Below are 24,010 nucleotides of genomic sequence, written 5' to 3' on the forward strand. Positions count from 1 at the left end.
AGAGGCCTGGGCATATATAGGGAGCCACTGTGGGAGGAGCTGGCCACAGAGGCTTCGGAGAGAGAAGGTGAGGAGGGGGCTCTGGGGTCTGGATGAGCAGGGGAAACTGGGAAGCTCTGAGGTGCAGGGAGGCCAGCATTGAGCTCTGGCCAGGGACTGCCCTGTCTGAGCCTTGGTCCCCTCTTCTTTAAGATGGCCCACCATCAGGGATGTGGGAGGATTCATTCAGGACCAATCTGGGCTCAGCAGAGAGCCAGGAGCATCCCCTAGTGGCTGGGGTGTGGAGGGAGGGTGGTGGGTCCGGCTGGGGCTGCCCCCCCTTCCCGGCCCCTATATCACCTCATTTGGGCTCATGTGTGCCAGACAGGACTATGGCTTCCGCAGCAACAGAGGCGGAGAAGGGGTCTCCGGTTGTGGTGGGCCTGCTGGTGGTGGGCAACTTCATTATTCTGGTGAGACCTCCCCCAGTGCTGGGAGCCCAGTGGGTGGGTGGGGAGGAGGGGACAGCCCAGGCCTGGGGGGGGGGTACTGAGGGCCCAGGACCCCCCTCCACTCCCCAACCCCCGCCTACACGGCCAATGCTGCAGGCTGTCGAATCAGAGCAGCCTGGATTCCTATCCCAGCTCCGCTGCTTCCCAGCTTTGTATGCGTGAGCCAGCCACTCTACTCTGCGCTCCTTCCCCGTCTATACAGATTATGTCCTCTAGTGAGGGTTGTTGTGTGGCTTAATCCACGTGTGGCCCTCAGCTCAGAAAAAGTGCTTGACAAATGCTATCCTCCTTAACGTGATTATAAACATAAAGTGCCAGCTTGGGGCCCAGGAGGCCCATAGTGATGAACACTAACCATAGCGATGCCTTTTCATTTAGTAGTTAATTTTCAAAAATGTGATACCTGTACATGGCTCTGGAGCCAGACAGCCTGGGTTCAAACCCCACTGCTGCCTCTCTCTACTGTGGGACCTGGGGCCAGCAACGGAAACTCTCTGGGCCTTAGTTTCTTCATCTGTAGCTGGAGAGAAAATAGGAATGCCCAGAGGATGAGGTTTGGATTCTTGTGCCCAGAGTCTGGCCGTGTGGTTACTGTCTGGATCGGCCAAGGCAACAACAGAGCCCGGCAGCCGCTAACAAGGATCATCACACACAAAGCTGTTACTAGAACTAACGCGGGGCGCACACACACTACGTGCTCGCTGAGTGTTAGCTTGACTGGGGTCAAAGGTATCCACTGAGAAGCCTTCCCCTCTCCTCGTGCCCCATCTCTCATCCCTATAGGTACCTAGATTTTTAGTTTCTCCAACATTTCTTTAAGCACATACAAAGAGGAACGTATATACCTATTTTCTTCCCTTTCTGTCCAAAATCTAGCTCATTCCACATCCTGTTCGGTGCTTCCCCGTTTCTCCTGCTCACATAGCCTGTAAGCCACTCCACGGGAGTCCGCAGCGAGCCCCCTCCCCCAGCCCTTCCCACCACCGTGGAGCACGGCCTCACGTGGCATGCTGGTGCCTTTGACACGGAGGTGCAGGGAATAACCTTGTGGGCTTACGATTTTCCCGCACGGGCAGGATTGACTTCTGCAAGCAGAATCGCTGGATCAAAGGATTGATGCATTTGTAGTTGCTCTGGCCTGGCCAGATAACCCCGCTCAGGAATACCAACACTGTTGGAGGGAGGCCGGGGTGACCGAGTCTCGCCTCTGTTGCAGTCATGCACTCTGGGCTTCGCATGTGGCATCTCCTTGTATCCTTGAAGCAACGGGCAGCTGGGGTGAGGGTGGGGGCCAGGGATCTAGCTGGGCAGCCCCACCCTCTGCCCAGCCCCACCCCCGCTCATGGAAGGCTATGTCCTGGCCAGGCTTATGTGCCCCCCTTACCGAGGGTGGTGGAGGCTCAGAAGGGGAACTTGTTCAGGGACAGTCCCGCGGCCCCGGCTGTCGTTCCCTGTCTAACCGGCTGCCCTGTCCAGCTGTCAGGCCTGGCCCTGTTTGCTGAGACGGTGTGGGTGACAGCCGACCAGTACCGCGTGTACCCACTGATGGGCGTCTCGGGCAAGGACGACGTCTTCGCTGGCGCCTGGATCGCCATCTTCTGCGGCTTCTCCTTCTTCGTGGTGGCCAGCTTTGGGGTGGGCGCAGCGCTCTGCCGCCACCGGTCCATGATCCTCACGGTGAGGCCCCATGGGGAGGGCATGGGGCCGTGCGGGCATGGAGATCGTCACCACAGAGTCACGTAACCACCACCACCGTAGCCGCGAGGTGTGTCCAGCATGTGCCACGCTCGGGCCTCGTGGCAATCATTTGATTTAATCTTCCCATAACCCACTAACGTGGGCTCAGCTGTTACCCTCAATCTACAGAGAAAACTGGGGCACAGAGAGGAAGGGAAGGGAGCTCTGCCCAGGAGGACAGCTCTTGAGTAGCAGGACTGAGATGCGAAGCTCAGCTAGTTGGTCCCCCGAGTTCTGTGCACATGAGCTCTGTCAAAACAACAACAGTAATAATAGCACAGCTGCCATTTCAGGAGTGCTCGTTACATTCTAAATGCTTTCCATAGATTGGTGCATTTACTCCTCACAACCCACCAGGAGATACGGTCATCATGGTGAGTCCATTTGACAGAGTTCAAACTGAGGCTCAGAGAAGTGAAGACACTTATCTGAGGTTGCACAGCAAGTGGGTGACAGAGCCAGGATTTAAACATGAGCAGCTCAGCTTGAGCCTTGCTCTTCATTTCTGCCAGTAATAGCCACCACCACAAGAACCCACACTTCCCAAGGACCTCTCGTGTGCCTGGCACAAGGCTAAACAGTTTAGAAAATGAGCTCTCTCAGTGTCAACACCCAGAAGCCCTCAGGAGTTAGTGCTTCTCTACCCATTTACCAGACAGGAAAACTGGGGCTCAAAGAGGCCAACAGCCCAGGTGATAGGGAAGGCAGGCATTCTAATTCTGCCCCCCCGACACAGAGCCAACATTGTGCTTCCTCTACGGTTGAGGGCCTCTTAGATTCCCAGGAGCAGCTGCTTATTAAATCAACAGATGTTGACGGAGGAAGAACCGTGGGCCAAGTCCTGCCCTAGGCACTGGGGCTATCTAGAGAGAAAACAGAAAAGCCCTTGCCCTTGGGGGAGGATGTCCCAATGGGAGCGACAGTGGACAGTGAGGAGGGAAGGGAAATCTGGAGCTGGGGAAGGGGGAGGGGAGGCCTGCAGCCAGAGAAACGGAAGGCCTGGGGAGGTGAGGGAGTGAGTCCTGTGTCTGCAGGAAGAGTGTTCCCGGGGTAGGGAACAGCAAGAGGGGGCCAGGAGTCCAGTGCAGCCAGAGCCAAGAGGGGGTGGGGGTGAGGGAGAGGCAATGAGGGCGCAGGGAAGGCGGTACCATGGGCAGTGGGCATGGAGAATGAGGGCGAGAAAGGGAAAGTGGGCCCATCAGGTGAGTCTTGCCAGTCTTGGTAAGGACTTTGGCTTTATTGTAAGATGGAGCCTTAGAAAGGCTCTTTTCCCTCTCTTCTTCTTTCTTTTCTGCATGTAATTCTCTGACATTAACAATTTAACCAAAACCCTAAAACTCAGCCAACTAGTTTAAAAAAAAAAAAGTTTGTGTTTGCCTCCCCTATTAGTTTGTCATTAACTAAGATACGGAATTTTTAAAAATTATTATGGGAAATTTCAAACATAGAGTGGAGTGCATGGCATGAACCCTGCATACCCCTCACCTGGTTTCAGCAATATCGACCACAGCCTGGACCACTTGGTCCCCTCGGCTCCACCCTCTGCCTGCCCACATGCTTCTTTCTGGGGCATTTTGAAGTGCATTCCAGACACCAAGTCATTTACCTGTAAATACTTGAGTGCACATTTCTCTGAGTGATAAGGACGTTGTTGAGAGCAGTCGGGCGTGTTATGCCGCATCATCTCTTGGCACAAGTGTTGGCATATCCACATTCCACCCCCTGTTGCTTTAAGGGAGAGGGTAAGGGGTGAGGAAAGAGCTTTTTTTCTTTTTATGCACAACAACCGTGCCACCTGTATGCCCTACAAAATTCACCCAAGTTCCTTCATGTCCATCTTGCGATACCTAGTCTGTGTTCAAATGTCTCTGGTTGTCTGAAGAATGTCTTTATTTTTTCCCTATAGTAGACATTTATTTTACTGTGTCCAGACTAATAGTTAATTTCAGGAGATACTTTACATATTTTTGTTTATTTCATTTTTTTCCTAACACTTTATTATAAAAAATTTTCAAACATACAGAAAAGATGAAAGACTTGAATAGGGAACACCTGTACGTCCGCCACATAGATGCTACCATTCACATTGTCCTACGCATCTTTTTAAAATCCCTCGAGGGGGTGTGGCTTCGCAGGCTTTGCCCAAACGGGTGGTCCCTCTGTCTCTCCCTCCATCTCTCCGCAGTACCTGGTGCTTATGCTCATCGTCTACGTCTTTGAGTGCGCCTCCTGCATCACGTCCTACACTCACCGTGACTATGTGAGCTGGGCAGAGGCCAGGGGAGGGGCATGACTTGAGGCAAGAGTGGCGAGGGTCTGGGCCTGGGTCTGGGGGTGGAGTGGAGGCTGACCTCCCTCCCCGCCTAGCCCCACTGGACCCTGTCCTTCCTGGCCCTCCGCAGATGGTGTCCCACCCCTCCCTGATTACCAAGCAGATGCTGACCTTCTACGGCGCAGACACGGACCAGGGCCGGGAACTGACTCGCCTCTGGGACCGTGTCATGATCGAGGTAGACAAGGCGGGGAGGCGGGGTGAGGGCATGCGGGGGTAGGGAGGGCTGGAGGACCTGGGGCTCTGACTACAGAGGTGGATGGTGCCTCCCATTATGCCCACTGGTAGATGATACCCACTCCGATGGTTCTTCTGGGGGGCAGGGCTGGTCGTGGCCACTTTCCAGATGAGTAGACAGGCCCAGAAAAGGAAACGTCACTTGCCCAGTGTCACATGGTTGGTAAGCTGGGATCAAAATCTGATAGCTTGGATCCATAGCCTGTGATCTTGACCATTACAGATACCTTCTTAATAATGAGGATAATCAGAATAACGAACATTTAATGAGCACTAACTTTTGTTTAGTACTGTTCAAAGCACTTTTAAAGCTGATTTAATTCTCACAACCACCCCATAAGGGAGATCAGCTTTTTAGCCATGAAGAAACCAAGGTAAGAGGTTGAGTGGCTTACACAAGGTCACACAGCTGATAGGTCACAGAATCAGAAGGATTCAAACCCAAGCCACCAGCTTCTAGAAGAAGCCACATTCTTTTTTTTTTTTTAAGATTCACTTATTTATTTGAGTGAGAGAGAGAGAACATGCACCTGTGTGGGGGTGGGGAAGGGCAGAGGGGGAGGAAGAGAGAGTCTCAAGCAGACTCCGTGCCAAGTGCAGAGCCCAACGCGGGGCCCAATCCCATGACCCTGCGATCATGACCCGTCACGCCCCGAGCCAAAACCAGGAGTCAGACACCCAACTGACTGCACCACCCGGGAGCCCCAGAAGCCACATTCTTAATTAAAGCCAACGTGATATGGCACAAGAGAAGAATATTGAGGACCCAAGGGAAAGTGAAGTCCCAATTTGGTTCAGGTCATACTGCTAGCCAAGACTGGAACTCAGATGTAAAGAGCTATGTTTTCGTCATTCAGGGTCACTAATTAAACACCCACAGGGGCCAGAAGAAGCCAGAAATCCTTTTATTGGTGTCATTTACCTCAGATTTTGTTGCCAGCTAATTCAAAAGAATTTTAAAATGAGTCACAAGTGTGGGTTTGACTCAAACCCCCCATCAGCCTCTTGGTGCAGGGACAAATATCTTCTGCTCTTCGTTCACACGCACACACTGCCTGCCCCCCTCCCTCCCCCGCCACTTCGAGGCCTGGGACATGGGGAAGTCGGACCGGCTGCAACCAACCTTGCCCTTCCTCACTCTGTGACCTCAGGCGAGTGGCTGTCCTCTCGGAGCCAGGGCCTGTCTGACTCTTGCCTTTCCCTCCAGCAAGAGTGCTGTGGCACATCCGGTCCCATGGATTGGGTGAACTTCACCTCAGCCTTCCGGGCAGCCACCCCAGAGGTGGTGTTCCCCTGGCCCCCTCTGTGCTGTCGGCGGACTGGCAACTTTATCCCCCTCCATGAGGAAGGCTGCCGCCTGGGCCACACGGACTACCTGTTCACCAAGGTGTGTCCCTGTCCTGCCGCTCCCCTGTTTGTGCGTCTGTCTGACCCCCTCTGGTCCTTCTATCTCTTCCTCCCTCCCACTTTCTTCTCCTCCTCCCCTCTCTGGCTTCTTTCTTTCTCTTCCTTCTCTCTGGCTCTCTCACCTCTCTCCCCATGTGTCCCTCCTCCCTCTGCAAGTCAGTGGGAGGCACGGGGTCTGTCTGGTCTTGAGCTGGCACCTGCCACTTTTCTCAGGTTGTCTGGGAGTAAGAGCAACAGGAATCATATCAATAACACAAGAGCCATAGTAACGATGTCCGCTGAGCCTTTACGTTGTACCCGGCATTCTTCTAAGTGCTTTAAGTCTTTATCTTATTGAATTCCCACCACAGCCCGTGAGGCACAAGACTATAATGATCCCATTTTAAGGATGATGAAACTGAGTTCATTAGCTAGTGAGGGATGGAGCTGGGACGGGGTTTCAGGCAGTCAGGCCCCAACCAGCTGCTTTAACCCAGAGCAAGGTGAGTGCAGAGGCAGAGAGAGAAACCAGAGGCTAGACTAGGAGAGGAACCAGTTCCAACGGTCCCTCTGGCTGCTTTCGGCTGCCTGGGGCCCTTCAGTTACACATCTCAGATCAGGTGTCACGGAGAGGGGAGCCTGCGCCAGCCACCTCGCTCTCAGAGCCAGACAGCCGTTTCTGAAGGCCCACTCTGCGCAGAGCGCGCACATGCGTCATTTCATGGACTCCCCACGACTACTTTCAGAGGCCCCTGCTGTCAAGATTGTCACTTCACAGTTGGGCAAACCGAGGCTCAGAGAGCCAGAATCATTCCCAGGCCCCAACAGCTAACAAATGGCAGAGCTGGCCTCCAACTCAGTCCTGCCTGACTCCAGGATGTACACCCTGAACCTTTGTTCTTGGCTGCTTCCAAGTCGAGGCAGGGGTCTACCTGAAGGTGACTCTGTTGTGAGGCGCAGGACCCACCTGGCCTCCTTCCTAAATGGGGACGTATCAAAACTGCACTGATCCTAAAGGCAGATTTCAAACGCTTGGAACTTGTGGGCAGCATGGAAAGCAGCTCTGCACAAAATTGCCCTCAGACTGCTCAGCCACCGCCAGAGTAGTACCTACTTGTCTGGGGCCTGGGTTCGACATCACACCCCTGACTCTCCAAAACCATTCTGGGAGGTAGACACTGCCACGATCCCCATTGCACGGCTGAGAAAACCAAGGCTTGAGGAAGGAAGGGAACTTCCGAAGGCCACGCAGTGACAAACCCCATGTTTTCCCTCCTGCCCAGGGCTGCTTCGAGCACATCGGCCATGCCATCGACAGCTACACATGGGGTATCTCGTGGTTTGGGTTTGCCATCTTGATGTGGACGGTGAGAGGCGGGGAGCCTATGGGCGAGGGGGGATGTGGGTGTGGGGCTGGAGCGCCCCTCACCTGACCACCTCCTCATCCAGCTCCCTGTGATGCTGACAGCCATGTATTTCTACACCACGTTGTGAGGAGCAAGAAGGGAAGGCCACGTGCACGCCTCGGCCTCCTCCCCCTCCTGTTCCTGTTTCCTCCGGCTGAGGGCTGGATGGCTGCCTCACCTCTCCCCTTCCCACCTCCCTCAACCTTCCCTCCTTCCTCTCTTCCAAAGACATTTTACCACCTTCCTGAGCCCTGCTGGGACCTGGGTGGTGCCCTGAAACCCTCAGACATGTGTACAGGGACCCTTAGCCCTTGAGCTCATTTCACTCCGCTGATTCCTGGCCCATCTTTCAGCATCGACCCTTCCCGGATCCCACCACCCCTATCACCAAAGCCTCTGCTGTAGCTCCCTGAGCTCCTCGAGGCTTCATGGCAAGTGTTGCCGTTTCTGCTAAATAGTTTGTGATTGTTTATTCTCTGGTAGACAGGGATTGCCATGAGGGGAGGGACAAGCTCTGTCATGGTCACTTGATTGTCCCCAGCATCCCCCAGCAGAGAGAGGAGCATCGATATCCAATAAATACTGGTTGAATGAATTAATTTGTTTCCTTCTGGGGCAAAGACAAATGAACAAGAGCTCTTCCAATGGAAGTGGCAGAAACCCAACCAGCACTGACTGAAGCATAATATGGAATTTCTTGGCTCATGTTACTGAATCAGCATTGCTGGCTTCAGACATGTCTAGATCCAGGAGTTCAATCTAAGTTTCCAGGAAACCTGCTTCATTCTCACGCAGGATTTCTCTGGCCACACCAGACTTACATCTTTATAGCCAAGCCACGCAGCAGCAAGCGAGGCCTCTCTCCCAACAGCTTGAGCCAAGGTTGGGGATTCAGTCTTACCGTCTTAGTTTAGAGTCTAGACCCATCCTTTGGTTGGGGAAGGGAGGGTACATAAATTAATACTGCTGCTAAGGATGGTGTTGGGAAGTGGGGGGATTTATCATGGGAAAATTAGAGTGCAGGGCTGTTGTGCTGGTACAGGTGGCAGACAGCCTCCTCCTAGGGGCTGTAGCTTCCAGCAAGTTCTCTAATGGATGCATGACAGCAAACACTCTAGGAATCTCATCCTCACTGTTGTCCTCTCTCAAGCAAGCCAAACTCTGTTCATTTTATAGTAATTCGGTCCTGCTAAGAGGGCCTGGCTTCCTTCCCCACCAAGTGACATTTCCCAGGGTCCTCATTTACTCCACTGGTCTGCAGATGAATTCAGATATCAGCTTTTATTTTTTTAAGACTTTATTTATTTATTTGAGAGAGAGATACAGAGATAACGACAGAGATAGCGAGAGAGAGCACGAGTTGGGAGAAGGAGAAGCAGGCTCCTCGCTGAGCAGGGAGTCTGACACGGGGCTTGATCCCAGGACCCTGGGATCACGACCTGAGCTGAAGGCAGATGATTAGTCAACCGAGCCACCCAGGGGCCCCCTAAAATATGCTTTTCAAAATCTGTAATGGTCAAAGAGGTTTTTTGTTAGGGTGAAGAACTGGAAACATCCCTCAGCAGGGAGTGGGTTGTACGACTCATATTCTATCCTTGGACTGGATTCCCTCGGGCTGTTTAAGAAGATCGAGCTATGTGAGCCAATACAAAAAGATGTCATAATGGCATGAATAATTGGAAAGTATGTATAAGGATGTTCATTGCAGTGACCTAAATGGGCCTCTGTAGGGAACTGGTTAAGTTAACCATGCCATGTCTGTAGTCTAGAACACCACACCGTAGTAAAAAATAATGTTTTAATGGAGAAATCTCCAAGAAATGCAGAGTAGAAAAATTTGCAAACCACGTACAGTACTTTTATTCCCATAGATACATTTTCAGGGCTGGTCTTTTCTTTTTAAAGAAATGGGTCAATATTTTTAGAATAATGTTTAAAAGAATGGAAAAAATACTTTTTTAAAAAAACCCAAGATCATTTGTAACCCTTCTGCTTAAAGATTATAAAAATTTAGAAAGGGAAGCGTCCCATATTTCACCCCCAGTAAATCACCACCCCTCCCCAAATCTGGTTCAACCCCCCTAGATAATTGCTATTAACACATGATGAAAGTCCTTTTCGGCTTTTCAGAAGTTTATACTGACACATCTATAGATATTTACGTTAGCACGCACACATGCTTAATAGAATCATGCTTTAAAATATTGCTTTGTAACTTGCTTTCTTCACTTAACTATATGTTATGGTCACTTTCCATGTCAGTGTTTATGAATTCACCTCTTTTTTTTTTTTTAACTGTTGCAATGCATTCCAGGGTATAGATGCATCAGAGATCATCTTGATCTGTTGTTAAGTAAACAAGGCAAGGAGCAGAACAGGATACATAACTGATCTCATTTTTGTTTAAAGATTTTATTTATTTATTTGACAGAGAGAGAGACAGCCAGCGAGAGAAGGAGCACAAGCAGGGGGAGTGGGGGAGGAAGAAGCAGGCTCCCAGAGGAGGAGCCTGATGTGGGGCTTGATCCCATAACGCCGGGATCACGCCCTGAGCCGAAGGCAGACGCTTAACGACTGAGCCACCCAGGCGCCCCCCCATTTTTATAAAAATTATATATATATATATATATTCCCCACGAAGGACTCCATGCATATCTTTATAATGTTGAAAATCTTTGTGTAAAGATTATCATTTTTCAAAACCAAGGAAAGTGGTTTCTAAGATACTGAACAACGTATAGCGTTATTTGCAAGCCAGAATTTTAAAACACCATGTAGATGTGATACACAGCATTTTTATCTATTTATTTTTATTTTTTAAACGGTTTTATTTGTTTATTTGAGAGAGAGAGCACAAGTGAGCAGGGGAGGAGCAGAGGGAGAGGGACAAGCACACTTTGTGGGGAGTAAGGGAGGAGCCCGACACAGGGCTTGATCCCACCACCCTGAGATCATGACTTGAGCCGAAATCAAGCGTCAGACTCTTGACCGACCGCGCCAGCCGGGCGCCCCTACACACCATACTTCAACACACAAGAGCTGCTCCGGGTTAACTGGCCTAACTGGCTTTCCCGCAGGCTCCGCAATGAAAATCTCCCTGATCCTGTGCACATATTTCACTGCCCTGTAAACGTGTGTCAAGGAAAGGGGGGATTCGGCCTCATCTGCTTTTAAATTCAGGCATGTCCTCATGAGCAAGTTCATAGTGACCTCGTCTGTGACTCAGATTCTCTGAGGAAAGCAAAGCGGCCTCAACAGCTTGTCACAAGCCTCACTACATGATCTGAGCCTTAGTGTGCCCCTCTGTGAAAGGGGGGTTCTAACAGTCCTGGCCTCGGGGCAGAGAGCTCCAGTCATTCTAAGCTCAGGAACTAACAGACCTTTTTATTGTGAATCAGGAATTTTCTCAATCCTGTGTAATGAGAATCAAGTGCAGAAATACACCATCCGCTGAGGCTGCGCGAGTCCCGATTTCAAATGTGCGGACTCCACCATGCCCAGTGTACAGAGGCTGATTCACCAGGGTGACTCCCATACTCATACTTTAAACAGCAAAGTCGCACTTGAAAATGCTTCGTGCTTTCGCTGAGGGATGTTCAACCCAAGGGCTCAGCGTACATTAGAGTGAATATGGTACTTTATATCTGAGGGTCTTTAAAGAGTGTTTGTGGAATTAATGGAGATTGGTATGCATAAAATTAGGTTTTCCCTTAAAAATCACAGTGCAAAAGCATATTTGTCATGGGAGAATACTTGGGAAGTTATTCAACGCAAAAAGAGCATGCTAAGTATGCTTGCTTTCTCTCTTTTTTTAGATTTACTTATTTGACAGAGAGAGTGAGAGCACAAGCAGGGGGAGGGGCAGAGGGAGAGGGAGAAGCAGGCTCCCCACTGAGCAAGGGAGCCCGATGTGGGACTTGATCCCAGGACCCTGGGATCATGACCCAAGCCGAAAGCAGATGCTTAACCAACTGAGCTACCCAGGTGCCCCTATGATTGCTTTTCTGATAAAAAATATAAATATGTGCACGTTAGCATTAAAATTGTAAAACAAAGTCCCCCAAAGTTTATCATTGGTTATGAAGGAAGAGGATATACTTGCAGGGGATTTTTTTATTTCATTCCTTGGGCATTTTGGTATTTTCCAAATATTCTATGATGATTATTGCTGTCCTCCAAAACCAATAAATAAATGTTAGTCAAAATGTCACTGTGGGATGTGAGATGTGCATTGAGGAAAGAATGATTCTGCTAAACATTTTCAAATTTTACTCGAGCCGTTAAAACAGGTCAGGCCTTGCCAAATGCTGGGGACTGGGGGGTTGAGCTGGCCTCTGGGAAGGCAGGGAGGCAGGCTTCCACCTCTGTCCCAGATCTGTCACTGCTTTCCTTGGCTCCACCTGGTCTCATGCCTGCAGAATGTGGCTCACTCGGCCGGACTGGCAGCAGTGTGGCCTGGCCAAGGCAAGCCTCAGCCAGCAGGACAGGTATGTCTACCCCAGCCCCTACACTTGGATGCCCGCTCCTGTGGGTGAGAGGGAAACAGAGAGGTGAGGGCCCGGTGAGGCTCTCAGGACCATCCAAGGGAGAGGTAGCCATGTGATGGCTCTTCCTACCACATCTCTACATGACCACATCTGTCCATGGCTTGATCCAGCCTCTAACCCTCCATGGCTCTCCAGTGCCCTCAGGACAACGTCCAGCACCTCTGCCTGGCACCAAGGGGCCCTTATGGCCTGTCTCCTTGCCACCTGCCCAGGCTCATCTCCCTCTCCTGCCCCAAGGGGCAGTCTCTCTTTCACCATCTGAGATGATAGAATGGAAAGAATAAACTGTACTGGCAATCAAGCAGGCACACCTCTGACTACATCCACTGGTGTTTACGCTCCTTACATGAGGGCAGGTTGGCTTAGTCACTAAAATGTAAAACTCTCACCCCTTTGACCACCTGATTCTCCCTCTGGGAATCTATTCTGCAAATGCACTCACAAGTGTGTACAAAGACCTAGGTACAAGAATAACTAAAAAGCAATACCTGGGAAACAGCCTAAATCATGTCAGAAGAGAAGGAGTTCTATAATTCATTTGCACACCATGGAATACCATGCAGCTGGGTTTAAAGGAAGCCATGTTTACATTTGCTGTTATGAAACCATCTCCAAGATAAATTGTTCATTGAGAAAAACGCAACGTGCTCAAATTGAACGTATGCTAAATGCAACGTGGTATCCTAGATTGGAACCTGGAAGACAAAATATATTAGTGGAAAAACTAGCATGATCCAAATAAAGTCTGGAGTTTAGTTAATGGTTGTGTGCTGACACTAATTTCTTGGTTTTGATTATTGTACCAAGGCTATGTAATAGGTTAACATTGGGGGAAACCGGGTGAAGGGTATTCAAGAATTCTCTGTACTGTCTTTGTAAGTTTTCTGCAAATCTAAAATTCTTCCAAAATAAAAAGTTTGGGGGCACCTGGGTGGTGCAATCAGTTAAGTGTCTGTCTTTGGCTCCGGTCACGATCCTGGGGTCCTGAAATCGAGCCCTACATTGGGTTCCCTGCTCAGTGGGGAGCCTACTCCTCCCCTCCTCATGCTCACTCTCTCTCAAATAAATAAAAAAATTTTTTTGAAAGGTTATATGAAAAAACTGTATGTTTCTATATTTGTAGAACTCAAAAAAGGAGAAAAAAAAGAAAAGGTTGTGTATGCACGAGAAATGTCCTTTATTTAGGAGTGATTTTCCTTAATTCAGGAATGATTTATCCACTTTGATAACTGATGAATATTTAAAAATAGTTTAAAAATATTCACACCCACATCATGATTTTTTCAGAGTACCTACCTGGCCAATGTCATTATTTGAAATTTTTTATTATTAAGGAGTGATTTTCCTTAATTCAGAAATGATTTATCCACTTTGATAACTGATGACTATTTTAAAATATTTAAAAAATATTAACACTCACATCATGATTTTTTCAGAGTACCTACCTGGCCAATGTCATTATTTGAATTTTTTTATCTGATGGCATAGTTTCAAAATGTCTTCAGTTTGGATTGTAGAAAGAAATTACACATGGCTGAGGACTGGAGTGAAATAAGGACACAGAGCAACTCATTAGAAACCAACTCACAAAATGTTCATGTTATCAAATGGCCAACTCACTGAATTTATCAAAAAATCTTTTACTGGTATTAGCCCAAATGGTTTAACTCATTGTATAGAAATGAATTTTTAGTTGTCGTCCCCTCAGAATTGAGCTCAGAGTCCTGCCTCAGAGACAGAGCAGACAGCAGGAAACAGGCTTCCCAGAAGGGCGGGGATCTGAAGGCAGTAACAGTCTTCGGGAAAATCTGGCCACTGAAGTTGCTGGCTCCCCAGTTTGGGCCTTGCTTATCCTGAGTTAGGGGTGAGTGCCAAGAGTCCAGTGTGGGTTAATCGCTCTTAAATGGAAAAACTTACATTGTTGTGTAAATTCTTCCAGAATGGTGATGTAATGTCCTGAGTATTCAAGACGCTGTAGAATTGTAAGAACCAAATTTTCCAGATCCAGCGAGAACCAATCTTTTTTTTTCTTTTAAGATTTTTATTTATTTGAGAGAGAGAGGGAGAGCACGAGTGGGAGAAGGGGCAGATGGAGAAGCAGGCTCCCCACTGAGCAGGGAGCCCAACATGGGGCTCCATCTCAGGACCATGGGATCACAACCTGAGCTGAAGGTAGGCGCTTAACCCACTGAGCCACTCTGGTGAGACCCAACCTTACGCAGACAATGTCACTGATCCCTTAAGCCCCAGGGACTAGGGGCCCAGGAAGCTATGTTGATGAGACAAGTTGCATCTGCCCCTGTCCTAGATGGTAAAATTGTGAATGTCTTGCCAGTAACATAATGACTCAAACATTCAAATATTTATTGCTTGCCTAACATGGGCACGCACCAGGCACTGGTCTAGATCTGGGCACGCAGCAGGGAACAAATCAGACCTCAATCTCTCCCTTTATAAAAGCTTACTTTTTGGAAGAGGAGATCAAGAAAACCAAAGAGGGAAATATACATGTTGGAGGAAATAAGTGCTAGGGAGAAAAATAAAATGTGAAAATAAAATTTAAAAACCAGCAGGGAAGAGAGGCAAGCAGGTTCAGCACCACATCCACATCCTGTCTGGATGTCTGAACCTCCAGAAGTGGTCTTGCCCCCCTCTGCAAGTTCAAGGCCCCTCCTCTGGATTATTTCCCATTGCCCACTGTCCCATCACCATGTGCGGGGGTTGGAGAGAGCTCGGACTGACCATCCCTGGGGCACATGCCTGCTTTGGAGCAGAGATGGACTCAGCACCACCCAATGGGCCTGGCCTGCCAGAGGGAAAAGTTGGCTACCCAGAGTGGACTCAGGCTCTGAGTCTAGGGAAGGATGAACAGATCCTGGGAGCAGAAAGGACCACTATTCTCTCTCCCCATAACCCTACTCCTGATGATTCAGAGATAAATGACACAAAAAGCATTCAATGGTAGCCATTATCATGGCTGTCATTTTTATTAGTATTTGGGGACCTCATCACTCACTGGGCCAATTATCCATTTATTGCGTCTTAATTCCAGTATTTATCAGCTGGCGCAAAGTTAGGCCTTGTCAGTAGGGGGCGCTAGAGGGACACTGCAAGTTAGTGGCTTCTCTCCAGATCCCAGTGCTTTGTTTCTGTTTCCCCTGGGCTGTGACCAGCAGGTGGCTGTTACTCTTCTCCACATTGTAGTTGGCCACCTCCAGCACCTTCTTGAGCCCAGCAAGGAACACACCATTTAACCCAAGTAAGAGATTTATTGAAAATATGAAATAGAATCATTTCTCCCTTAATTGACTGCCTTTTCAGACGCTCCGCAAATGGAAATAGAAAGATGCAAAACAGGCCAGTGGTTTTTGTTCTTTTGTTTTTTGGGGTTTTTTTGTTTTGTTTTGTTTTGTTTTGTTTTCTGAAGAGCTACTTCCAGTCCTACTGGGGGGGGGGGGGAATGATCAAAAGATCCCTGGGCATTAAAGTTCATCTCATAAAAATTCATTCAGAAAATTGAAGAAACAAGTCTGTTAATGGAAGGAATTTTTCAACTTTCTTTTTCTTTCTTTCTTTCTTTTTCTTTCTTTCTTTCTTTCTTTCTTCCTCTTTCTTTCTTTCTCTCTTTCTCTCTTTCTCTTCTTTTCTTTTAAGATTTTATTTGAGAGGGGCGCCTGGGTGGCACAGCGGTTAAGCGTCTGCCTTCGGCTCAGGGCGTGATCCCGGCGTTGTGGGATCGAGCCCCACATCAGGCTCCTCTGCTATGAGCCTGCTTCTTCCTCTCCCACTCCCCCTGCTTGTGTTCCCTCTCTCGCTGGCTGTCTCTATCTCTGTTAAATAAATAAAATCTTTAAAAAAAAAAAAAAGATTTTATTTGAGAGAGTGAGCCCGAGCAGGAGGAGGAGGGGCAGAGGGAGAAGCAGGCTTCCCGCTAAGCAGGGAGCTCCAATGAGGGTCTCTGTTCCCAGGACCCTGAGGTCATGACCTGAGCCAAAGGCAGACCTTTAACAGACTGAGCCACCCAGGCGCCCTGGAATTTTTCAACCTTCAAGATCCAGAATCAAGGCAAGTGATATTTGTTGCCTAGAACCTACTCTGGTCCATGTCAGTTACCTTTTTTAACCATCCCAAACACAGTGACTGAAAATGATGATTTTTTAGCTCCCGATTCTTTGGGACCATTTGGGCTGAGCCCAGCCAGGCAGTTCTTCTGCGGGTCTCACCTGGGCTGACTCTTGCAGCTGCAGGCAGCTAGTGGGGTGACTGGGGGCTGTTTGGTCTGGGGTGGTTCCCCTCACATGTATGGCTGGCTGGCAGTTGGTGTAGGTGGCTGGGGTAATGGGTCTCACTGGGCCATGTGCCTACAACAGGCCAGCCCAAGCTTCTTCACATGGCGTGCTCGTAGGTTTCCCAGGAAGGGTTTGTTAAACTATTCTCTGTAAAAAAAAATACCTCTTCCTGTGACTTTGCATGGTTCTTAGGAAATGCCAGCACTTCTGAGCACGGCCTACTAGGCCAGGCCCTGCCTACCACATCCAGCCTCACTCTCCCCTGCTGCCCCCAGCCCCCCCTCACTTTGCTGTCTACACTCCAACAACAATGGACTTCAGGGCTATGCTTGCTCCCACCCCAGAGCTCTGGAACCTATTTTCCTATTGCCTGGAGGACTCACCCCTCTCCTAGTCAGGTTAGTGAGTAATTATTCGTAAAATCTGAGTGCAAGCATCACTTCCTCCAGGAAGCCTTTCCGGAAAACCCTGGCCAGGTTAGAGTTCTGTTTTCCTTTCTTAAAGTATCTATCTCATGATTTTTCTTCAGAGCACGTTGCATAGTTTTAAGTTTACTTGCAACTAATAACAATAGCCAACATTTAATCAGCCCTTGCTCTCCGCTCGGGGCTGTTCTAAGAACTTCATGGGTGTCTGTTTATTCGATTCTCTTGAGGCACAGAAAGGAGAAGAAACTTGCTCCAGTTCACACGGTTGAGAAGTGGTACATGCAGGACCCAAACCTGTCAGTCTTGTTCCAGAGCTAACACCTTAACCATTCTGCTCTGTTCCCTCACTCTGAAGTAAATAATATGCATCACCCTACCAGACTGGGAGCTGTTCAATGGTAGATATTCTGTGTGACAGACTGAATTGTGTCCCCTCCAAAACCTACCACGTGGCTGTATTTGGATATAGGGCCTTTAAGGAGGGAATTAATGAGGTCATAAGAGTAGGGAGGCCCCTCCTCCAATAGAACTGGTGTCATGTCTTAGTCCGCTCAGGCTGCTATAGTAGACCAGGCAGCTTATAAGCAACAGAAATCTACTGTTCTCGAGCTCGCGGTTCTGGAGGCTGGGATATCCCAGATGAAGGCACTGGCAGATTTGGTATCTGGTGAGATACTTTCTGGTTCATAGATAGCTGTCTTCTTACTGTAACATCACATGGTGAAAGGGGCAAGGGAGTTCTCTGGGGCCTTTTTATAAGGGCGCTAATGCTATTCATAAAAGCTCCACTCGTGATCTAATCATCCCTGCCCCCCTGCCCCTGAAGGCCCCATCTCCAAATTTCAGCGCAGTGGAGATTATGTTTCAATATATGAATATATGAAGCCTATGGCACCTTATAAGAAGAGGAAAAGATCAAGGAGTGTGCATGCACAGGGGAAATGCCACGTGAGGGCCCAGTGAGAAGGCAGCCATCTGCAAGCCAAGGAGAGAGGCCTCAGGAGAAACCAACCCTGCTGGCGATTTGATCTTGGACTTCCAGCCTCCATAACTGTGAGAAATCAATTTCTGCTGCTTAAACCACCCGATCTATGAAAATTGTGTTATGGCAGCCCAAGTACACATACATTTGGTCTCTTCTTGTTTGCCATTATACACTTTGTACCAAGAACCATGCCCAGCACATAAGAGGTACTCCAAAAATATATACTCAGGTGTTACTACCTTCTCTGGAAAGTCTTTGTTCGCCCTTCTCCCTCTCCCACACCTGGCTTAAGCGCCCCTTCTGGGCTTTAGTTGCTACAGTTTTCACTTGGTTCTGGAAGGATATGTTTTGAGGTCTAATTATTCCTTTCTAGAAGGTTACATCTTTGAATCTAAAGATTTCAAAGAGGCTGAGTCTTCTCCAGGGCTCAGCACAGATGGTATACGCTGTTGGTTTAGTAAATATTTGAGTGAATGCAAGTCTCCTGATCCCCACACACAAGCCCTGGATGGAGAGCAAGAAGGCTTGAGTTCTAAGTTTCATCTTTAAATTCCTGAGCAACCTTGAATCCTGAAACCTCAAAAGTAATCATGGCCTTGCATTTCTCCGGAGATCAAAGCTTGGGGAAATGTCTTTTATGCTCTAACAAGCATAAAGTACAGGGTCATTTTTAGGTCTAACACCTGTGCAGTTGAACTGCCTAGCTCTAGCCAGACTTCTTGCTGTATCTCAAACATACTAAGTACACTCCTGTCTCAGGGCCTTTGCACTCGCTAACTCTTCTGGAAACACAATTCCCCCAGAATTTTCCATTGCAAAGAAGGGCCTTAATTTTCAGTGTTTATGCCAAAGTCAAGGATGGGTGATGGTGATTGCAAGAAAGCAGCTCAGTTTCAGGGCACTGGAGACAAAAAGAGACACCACTGTTCTATTAGTTCATTGAATCCTCTCAACAGTCCTGAAAGGTGTTTACTATCATTATCCCCATTTTACAGATGAAGAAATTGAGGCCAAGAGAGGTTAAGTAACTTGCTAAAAGTCTCACAACTAGAAAGAAACAGGGCCAGGATAGGAATCCAGGCATTTGGATCCAGTGTCAAGTTTCTTAACCACAAAGCTCCCTGCTTCTCAACATATATTGCAGCTTAGTTAACACGGGGTCTGGCATGCGGGCATTGCTCAACAAGCAATAGTTATTTCTCTACTCCCCTCATTTGACTCTCTTAATCTTATAGTCCAAACCCCAGAACCAAGCTGATAACTCTTCCTAGTCAATCTTGCCAGAACCCAGAGTCCCTCACTCCACCTTCTTATGCCTGCACATGCTAGGTAGCTAGATTTGAGGGCTCTACAGTCAGGTTCTCTGGGTTCCCATCTAGGCTTCACCTATCACTAGTTTGGTAAACGTAGGAATGTTACATCCCTCCCTTGGTCTCAGTTTCCTCCCCTGTAAAATGGGGACAGTAACAATCCCTATGTTCTAGAATTACTATAGGGATTCAGTGAGATGAGGCATGCAGAATGCTTTCCACTTTGTGTGGCTCATAAAAATGGCTCAACAAATTGTAACATTTATGATTAGAGCCTCTCAGTGAGAAGCCCCCCTGCCCCAGAGTTCTGGGGCTGTGAAATACACGCCAAACCACCGTTAGAGCCAAAGTTGGGACCAGATTAACTCATTGTTTGTAGACAAGGATGGCTGGGTGAGAGGACTCCTCACCTGATCCAACCCAGGATGTACCAGATAGTTACTTCCTAGAGGAGAGGCAATGTGGTTCAGGGGCGGTATTCTCTTGGGTCTGATAGACCTGGGTCTGAATTCTAGCTCTGATTTCTCCTCAGGACCTCAGTTTCTTCATCTGTCAAATGGGAAGAGACTAGTGTTAAGAGTCATTAAGAATGTGAGTTCAGCTTCAGAAGGTTATGTGATATTCATTCTACTCCTTGCTTAGCCACAGACCAGCTATGTGAGCTGAGATGAGTGTCTTCAGCTCTATGAGCCTTGGTTGTCTGCTCCAATGGGTGTTGTCACTATTCCTATTTCTGGGGTGTCTGTGAGGATTTTTCAGGACCACATGTGCCCACACTCTGGACCCTGTAGCTGTTAGGATGGGAGGCAGTATATACCAAGAATTAGGAGTTTAGGCTCTGGAGTCAGACTGCAACAGGCCTAGTTCAAATTCCAGCTCTGAAAATTACTCCTGGTGAGATCTTAGGGAAAACTATTTCTTCTCCCAACCTCAATTCATTTATCTGTGAAGTGAGAATAATAGCAGTAAATGTCTGATAGAGCTTGTTATAAGAATTCCACTAGATGATACATGTAAAGCACTTAAAACTGGCTTGGTTCAGTGTAAGTGGCAAAGATATTATGAGGACGATTTTTAAAATATCCTTTCCTAGAATGCAAATGCATTTGCCCAAAAGTTTGAGGACTTGAAAATATGCATGGAGTGAAGGCTTCAGGATCAAATTCAAGTCCAAAACAAAAATTAAAAAAACCCTAATTTGTAGATGAGGTAAACCAGGGCCACGTGATCACATCAGACCCCACCCCACGTCTACATGATCAACCCTATGTAATCATAGTGTAGCTCAAATGCTGGACTCTCACCAGAACAAGGTCAGAGTCCCAGCAATGCCCATTCTAGCCGTGGGACGTGAGCCAAATGAGCCTCAGAGGTTAACCAGCAGAGTAATCAGCTCCCTCACAGAGTTATTGAGGAGTCAACAAGATGACGCACACAACGCGGCACCCCAAAAGGGTTCGGTGAGCGGGAGCTGTTACTATTGCTACAGCACCTGTCTTCTCCAGCTTTTTGAGGGGTTTACTCCCACCAGCCGGCCACTAGCCTTAGTCGGTCTCCGTCCGACTTTCGGCTGCAGCTACTGTCCCAGGCCCTCCTCAGGAGGGTCCCCCTGCGCCAGTCCTTCGTCCCCAGCTCCTCAGCTAGCTGCCCGGAGGTGGGCGCCAGACAACACCCCACCAAGCCCCGGAGCTGAGCTTGAAGCACAGGGACAGAGGTCCAACTGCCGCCTGAAACCGTTGGACTTGGCTCCCGCCTCCTGGCCCTCTGCTCAATCAAAAGAGAAGAAGCAATCCCCTAGACCAATCAGAAGTGGAAGCGGTCGGCAATGCCCGCCTCCTTAAGGCGCCCTAACTCTTCATTGGATGTGTCCGAGCGCGGACCCAAAGCTAAGCCACTTAGAAGAGAGTGGGGCCAACCAATCAGCAGTGCAACCGCAGCCGGGCTAGTGGGACTGGAGAGGCAGTATCAGCTCCCAGACTGGCGCGGTGCGAGCTCGCCGCCTGTCAGCACCAAAACCCTGCAGGGATAGAACGCCAGCTGGCTGAGCTCTTAGCCCTGGCCAGTTAATGGCGGGGCAGAGCAACGGGCCATTCTCTCTACAGTGCGGTGTGTGTGTATGAGGGGGGAGATGGCTAGTACACGAAGTACGCAGTTAAAACCCTGGCTCAGCTGACAGGCAATGAGCATTTGAAGCGCGAGCATCTAGACAAATCACGGGTCAAGGCACTGCCGCCTCTTGTGCTTTCCTTCTCCCCGCATACTTCCGGGTGAGGCAGGGTGCGTTCTGTAACTAATCAATGGTGGGTAGGGCAAGAGGCGGGAAAGGGAAGCTGCCCACAGGCACCCGAAGCCTGGCTGGCTCTTTAGGGCCTCCCAACCAACCACAGACACACACTTCATAGACTGTCAGGGGTTGAGAGAGAGGTGAAAGGGTAACCCTTTTAGGGTGGCAAGACAGAAGCAAGAAAGCGGTGGTATCCTGAGCCCTTGCGGAGGGGAGTTTCCAAGGCTATTGAGGCGAAGGAAGTTCAGGGCCCAGTCTTTTCACAGAGAGGGCGGGAGGGAGGGCAAAGTCTACAGCCACTCAGCAGGGGAGGGGGGTGAGCTGGAGGGTAACATCTCAGCGTTAGAGACCTGAACCCCAAGTCCGCGGACCGATCAGCCCCCAAGGCCCTGCCACTCCACAGAGCCAGCTGGGTGGCTGGGAGCTCGGCAGCCAATGGGCGGGGCGCGAGGTGGGAGAGAGCAAGTGGAGCTGTCCTAGGTGCCTCTTAGAACGTTGAGCATGCTCAGCAGGACGCGGCCACCGCCGCAGCCAATCAGCGTCCGCCTCGGAATCCAGGCGCGCCAGGCAAGCTGTGCACGCGCCGCGGCCTCGAGCTCTTGGCCTCGCAAGGCTCACCACTTTCTAACGGCCACTCGAGCTTGCGCCACCCTCAGTGTATGTGAGGCTGTGGGAAGAGGACCAGGATCCAAGTCGGTGAGTGCCATGGTTTTTCTTACACTTCTTCAGGCTTGGGACTGGCCCAGGCCAAACTGGGCTATGAGGGCTTGAGTCCCTGGGGACTCCCTTTGCCCTGGCAAGGCTGGCAATGGGGCTTCCTAGGCACCTTTGGACCGAGGCTGGTAGAGGCCAGGCCAACATGCCCTGAGCTGGTCCATGGTCCCTGAGGCTAACTTGATTTGGAAGTGTATTGTGGGGCAGTTGGAGGCCCCTGGAGCTCTGCGTGGCGTCATTGGCCATGACGTATGGCCTTTGAACCGTGAAAGGTTGTCTGAGGGCTCTGGACTGAGTCTGGATCTGGTGACTGGAAGGAGAGGACTGTGACTCTCCAGAGCTTATTGGGAGTCACTGGCCAAAAGATGAAACTAGTGTGTACTTTAGAGATTTCCTGGGGTCTTAGGATCCAGCCTGGGCTGAGAGTGAGAGTTGCCAAGGTTAAAAGCCCAATGGGAAGTTGTCAATGGCCATTGCATCCAGGCTGTGCTGAGAACATGTGGCTGCAAGGTTTGGGGGGGGGTCGCTGGACTCCAGGTTGAGGTACAGATTTTCCCGTATCAGTCCAGGTTAGATAACCTGGGCAGGAGGTTAGGCCCAAGGTCTTCTGGAGGTTCTTGAGGAGGGAGTTTCTGAATCTCAGAGGTTGTTTGCCCTCCATGAAATATTATTGCCATGTGACTCCAGAAAAAACCAGGATTGGGTCATGTTAGGGCCTTTTGGTCCACTCTTTTCCAAACCCTGTTCATTCCCAGAAGATATCAGACAGTAAGAATAGGGCCAGATGCATAGGGAAGATGGATGTTGTACTGCAGCACAGGAAGATGTGTGTGAGATATCCTGCTCCTTAGGAAATCACCCAGGTTGTCTTTACAGAAGATTTTTTATTCTTATGGGGCAGGGTGTTGATATCGAATTTCATTCAGCAGTTCAAGTTCTACATGGTATTAAAGCTTTCAGAATGCTTTCATGTATACCCAGAGTTCTTAAACCTTGGGTGGGGGATGCAAGGGAGTGGTCTATGAATAGATTTCAAGGATTTTTGAGCTCCTGGAATTCATAAGGAAAACTGTGTGCATGTTGTTGGCGGGGGCATGCAAAGCAGCCACAAGTATAAACAAGGAATATTTAACCTGCCCAAGGACTGGCTTCAGTCCATGAATTCCTTGTAATTCACATGCACAATGGTATGCGTATCTATAATTTTCTGATGTAAAGTGTTGATTCCGTGGCTTACAATTTTAAAAAGGATGGTAATTCCCTTAACCTATGACATTAAGAACCATTGGAATTAAGCAGGGTCCTGTATTATTTATGGGGCCTAGGCCAGACTAGAAATGAAGATTTTCCCTTTTTCCCCATACCTGGTGTTGGCCCATATTTCAAGGCATATTAGTCTGTATGTCTGAGCTCAGTCTACCTGCCCCTCACACACGACCAGGGTCTGGGGTGGGTACATCAGTCACACAGTTCATCCTCCTGAGTATAGACCTGGGATTGAGGGCTGTGTAGGTCCTGGAAGTGGGCCATTTAGGCAAGGAAGTCCAGGGTTCCAAGTTCCCAGAGCACAGCCTAGAACTGAGGGATACATGTTCTAGGTGGGCACTTCCTAGATGCCCTTGGGATCTGTGGCCCAAGGGGGAGGGGGTGACACAGCCAGAGGGAGTCAGAATGGGTTTAACAATATTGGCATTCAGTACTGGTCTTGAGAACAGCCCCTGTGAGCAAATTGAGGATCTCAGGAGAGTTAGCCCCATAGTAGGGCTGAAGAAAAAGGCCACCCACAGAGAAGATGCAGTGGAACCTAAATTTTTTTACTTCTAGTCTAGTTCTTTTTCACTTGATCCACAAAAGATATGCTAGG

General features: G+C 49.1%; 1 protein-coding gene across 1 annotated transcript; it reads left to right on the top strand.

Annotated features, from left to right (window-relative positions):
- Nucleotides 1-345: 345 nt before the first annotated feature.
- Nucleotides 346-8,169, top strand: UPK1A (uroplakin 1A). The gene is made up of 7 exons (XM_045799902.2): nucleotides 346-452; nucleotides 1,968-2,168; nucleotides 4,414-4,488; nucleotides 4,631-4,738; nucleotides 6,005-6,184; nucleotides 7,467-7,550; nucleotides 7,633-8,169. Exons 1-7 carry the CDS (start codon nucleotides 372-374, stop codon nucleotides 7,675-7,677), a joined length of 774 nt encoding a protein of 257 aa, XP_045655858.1. The 5' UTR covers nucleotides 346-371; the 3' UTR covers nucleotides 7,678-8,169.
- Nucleotides 8,170-24,010: the final 15,841 nt, after the last annotated feature.

This window comes from Ursus americanus, chromosome 21 (assembly GCF_024610735.1).
Source record: "Ursus americanus isolate L20-20 chromosome 21, mUrsAme1.1.p, whole genome shotgun sequence".
NCBI classification, from domain to species: domain Eukaryota; kingdom Metazoa; phylum Chordata; class Mammalia; order Carnivora; family Ursidae; genus Ursus; species Ursus americanus.

Bases quoted from the DNA above. Each gene is read 5' to 3' on its own strand.
- UPK1A (XM_045799902.2), top strand. From the start codon at position 372: ATGGCTTCCGCAGCAACAGAGGCGGAGAAGGGGTCTCCGGTTGTGGTG. The intron at 4,489-4,630 runs GTGAGCTGGGCA...GGCCCTCCGCAG, and splicing joins CCTACACTCACCGTGACTAT to ATGGTGTCCCACCCCTCCCT. The intron at 7,551-7,632 runs GTGAGAGGCGGG...CTCCTCATCCAG, and splicing joins TTGCCATCTTGATGTGGACG to CTCCCTGTGATGCTGACAGC.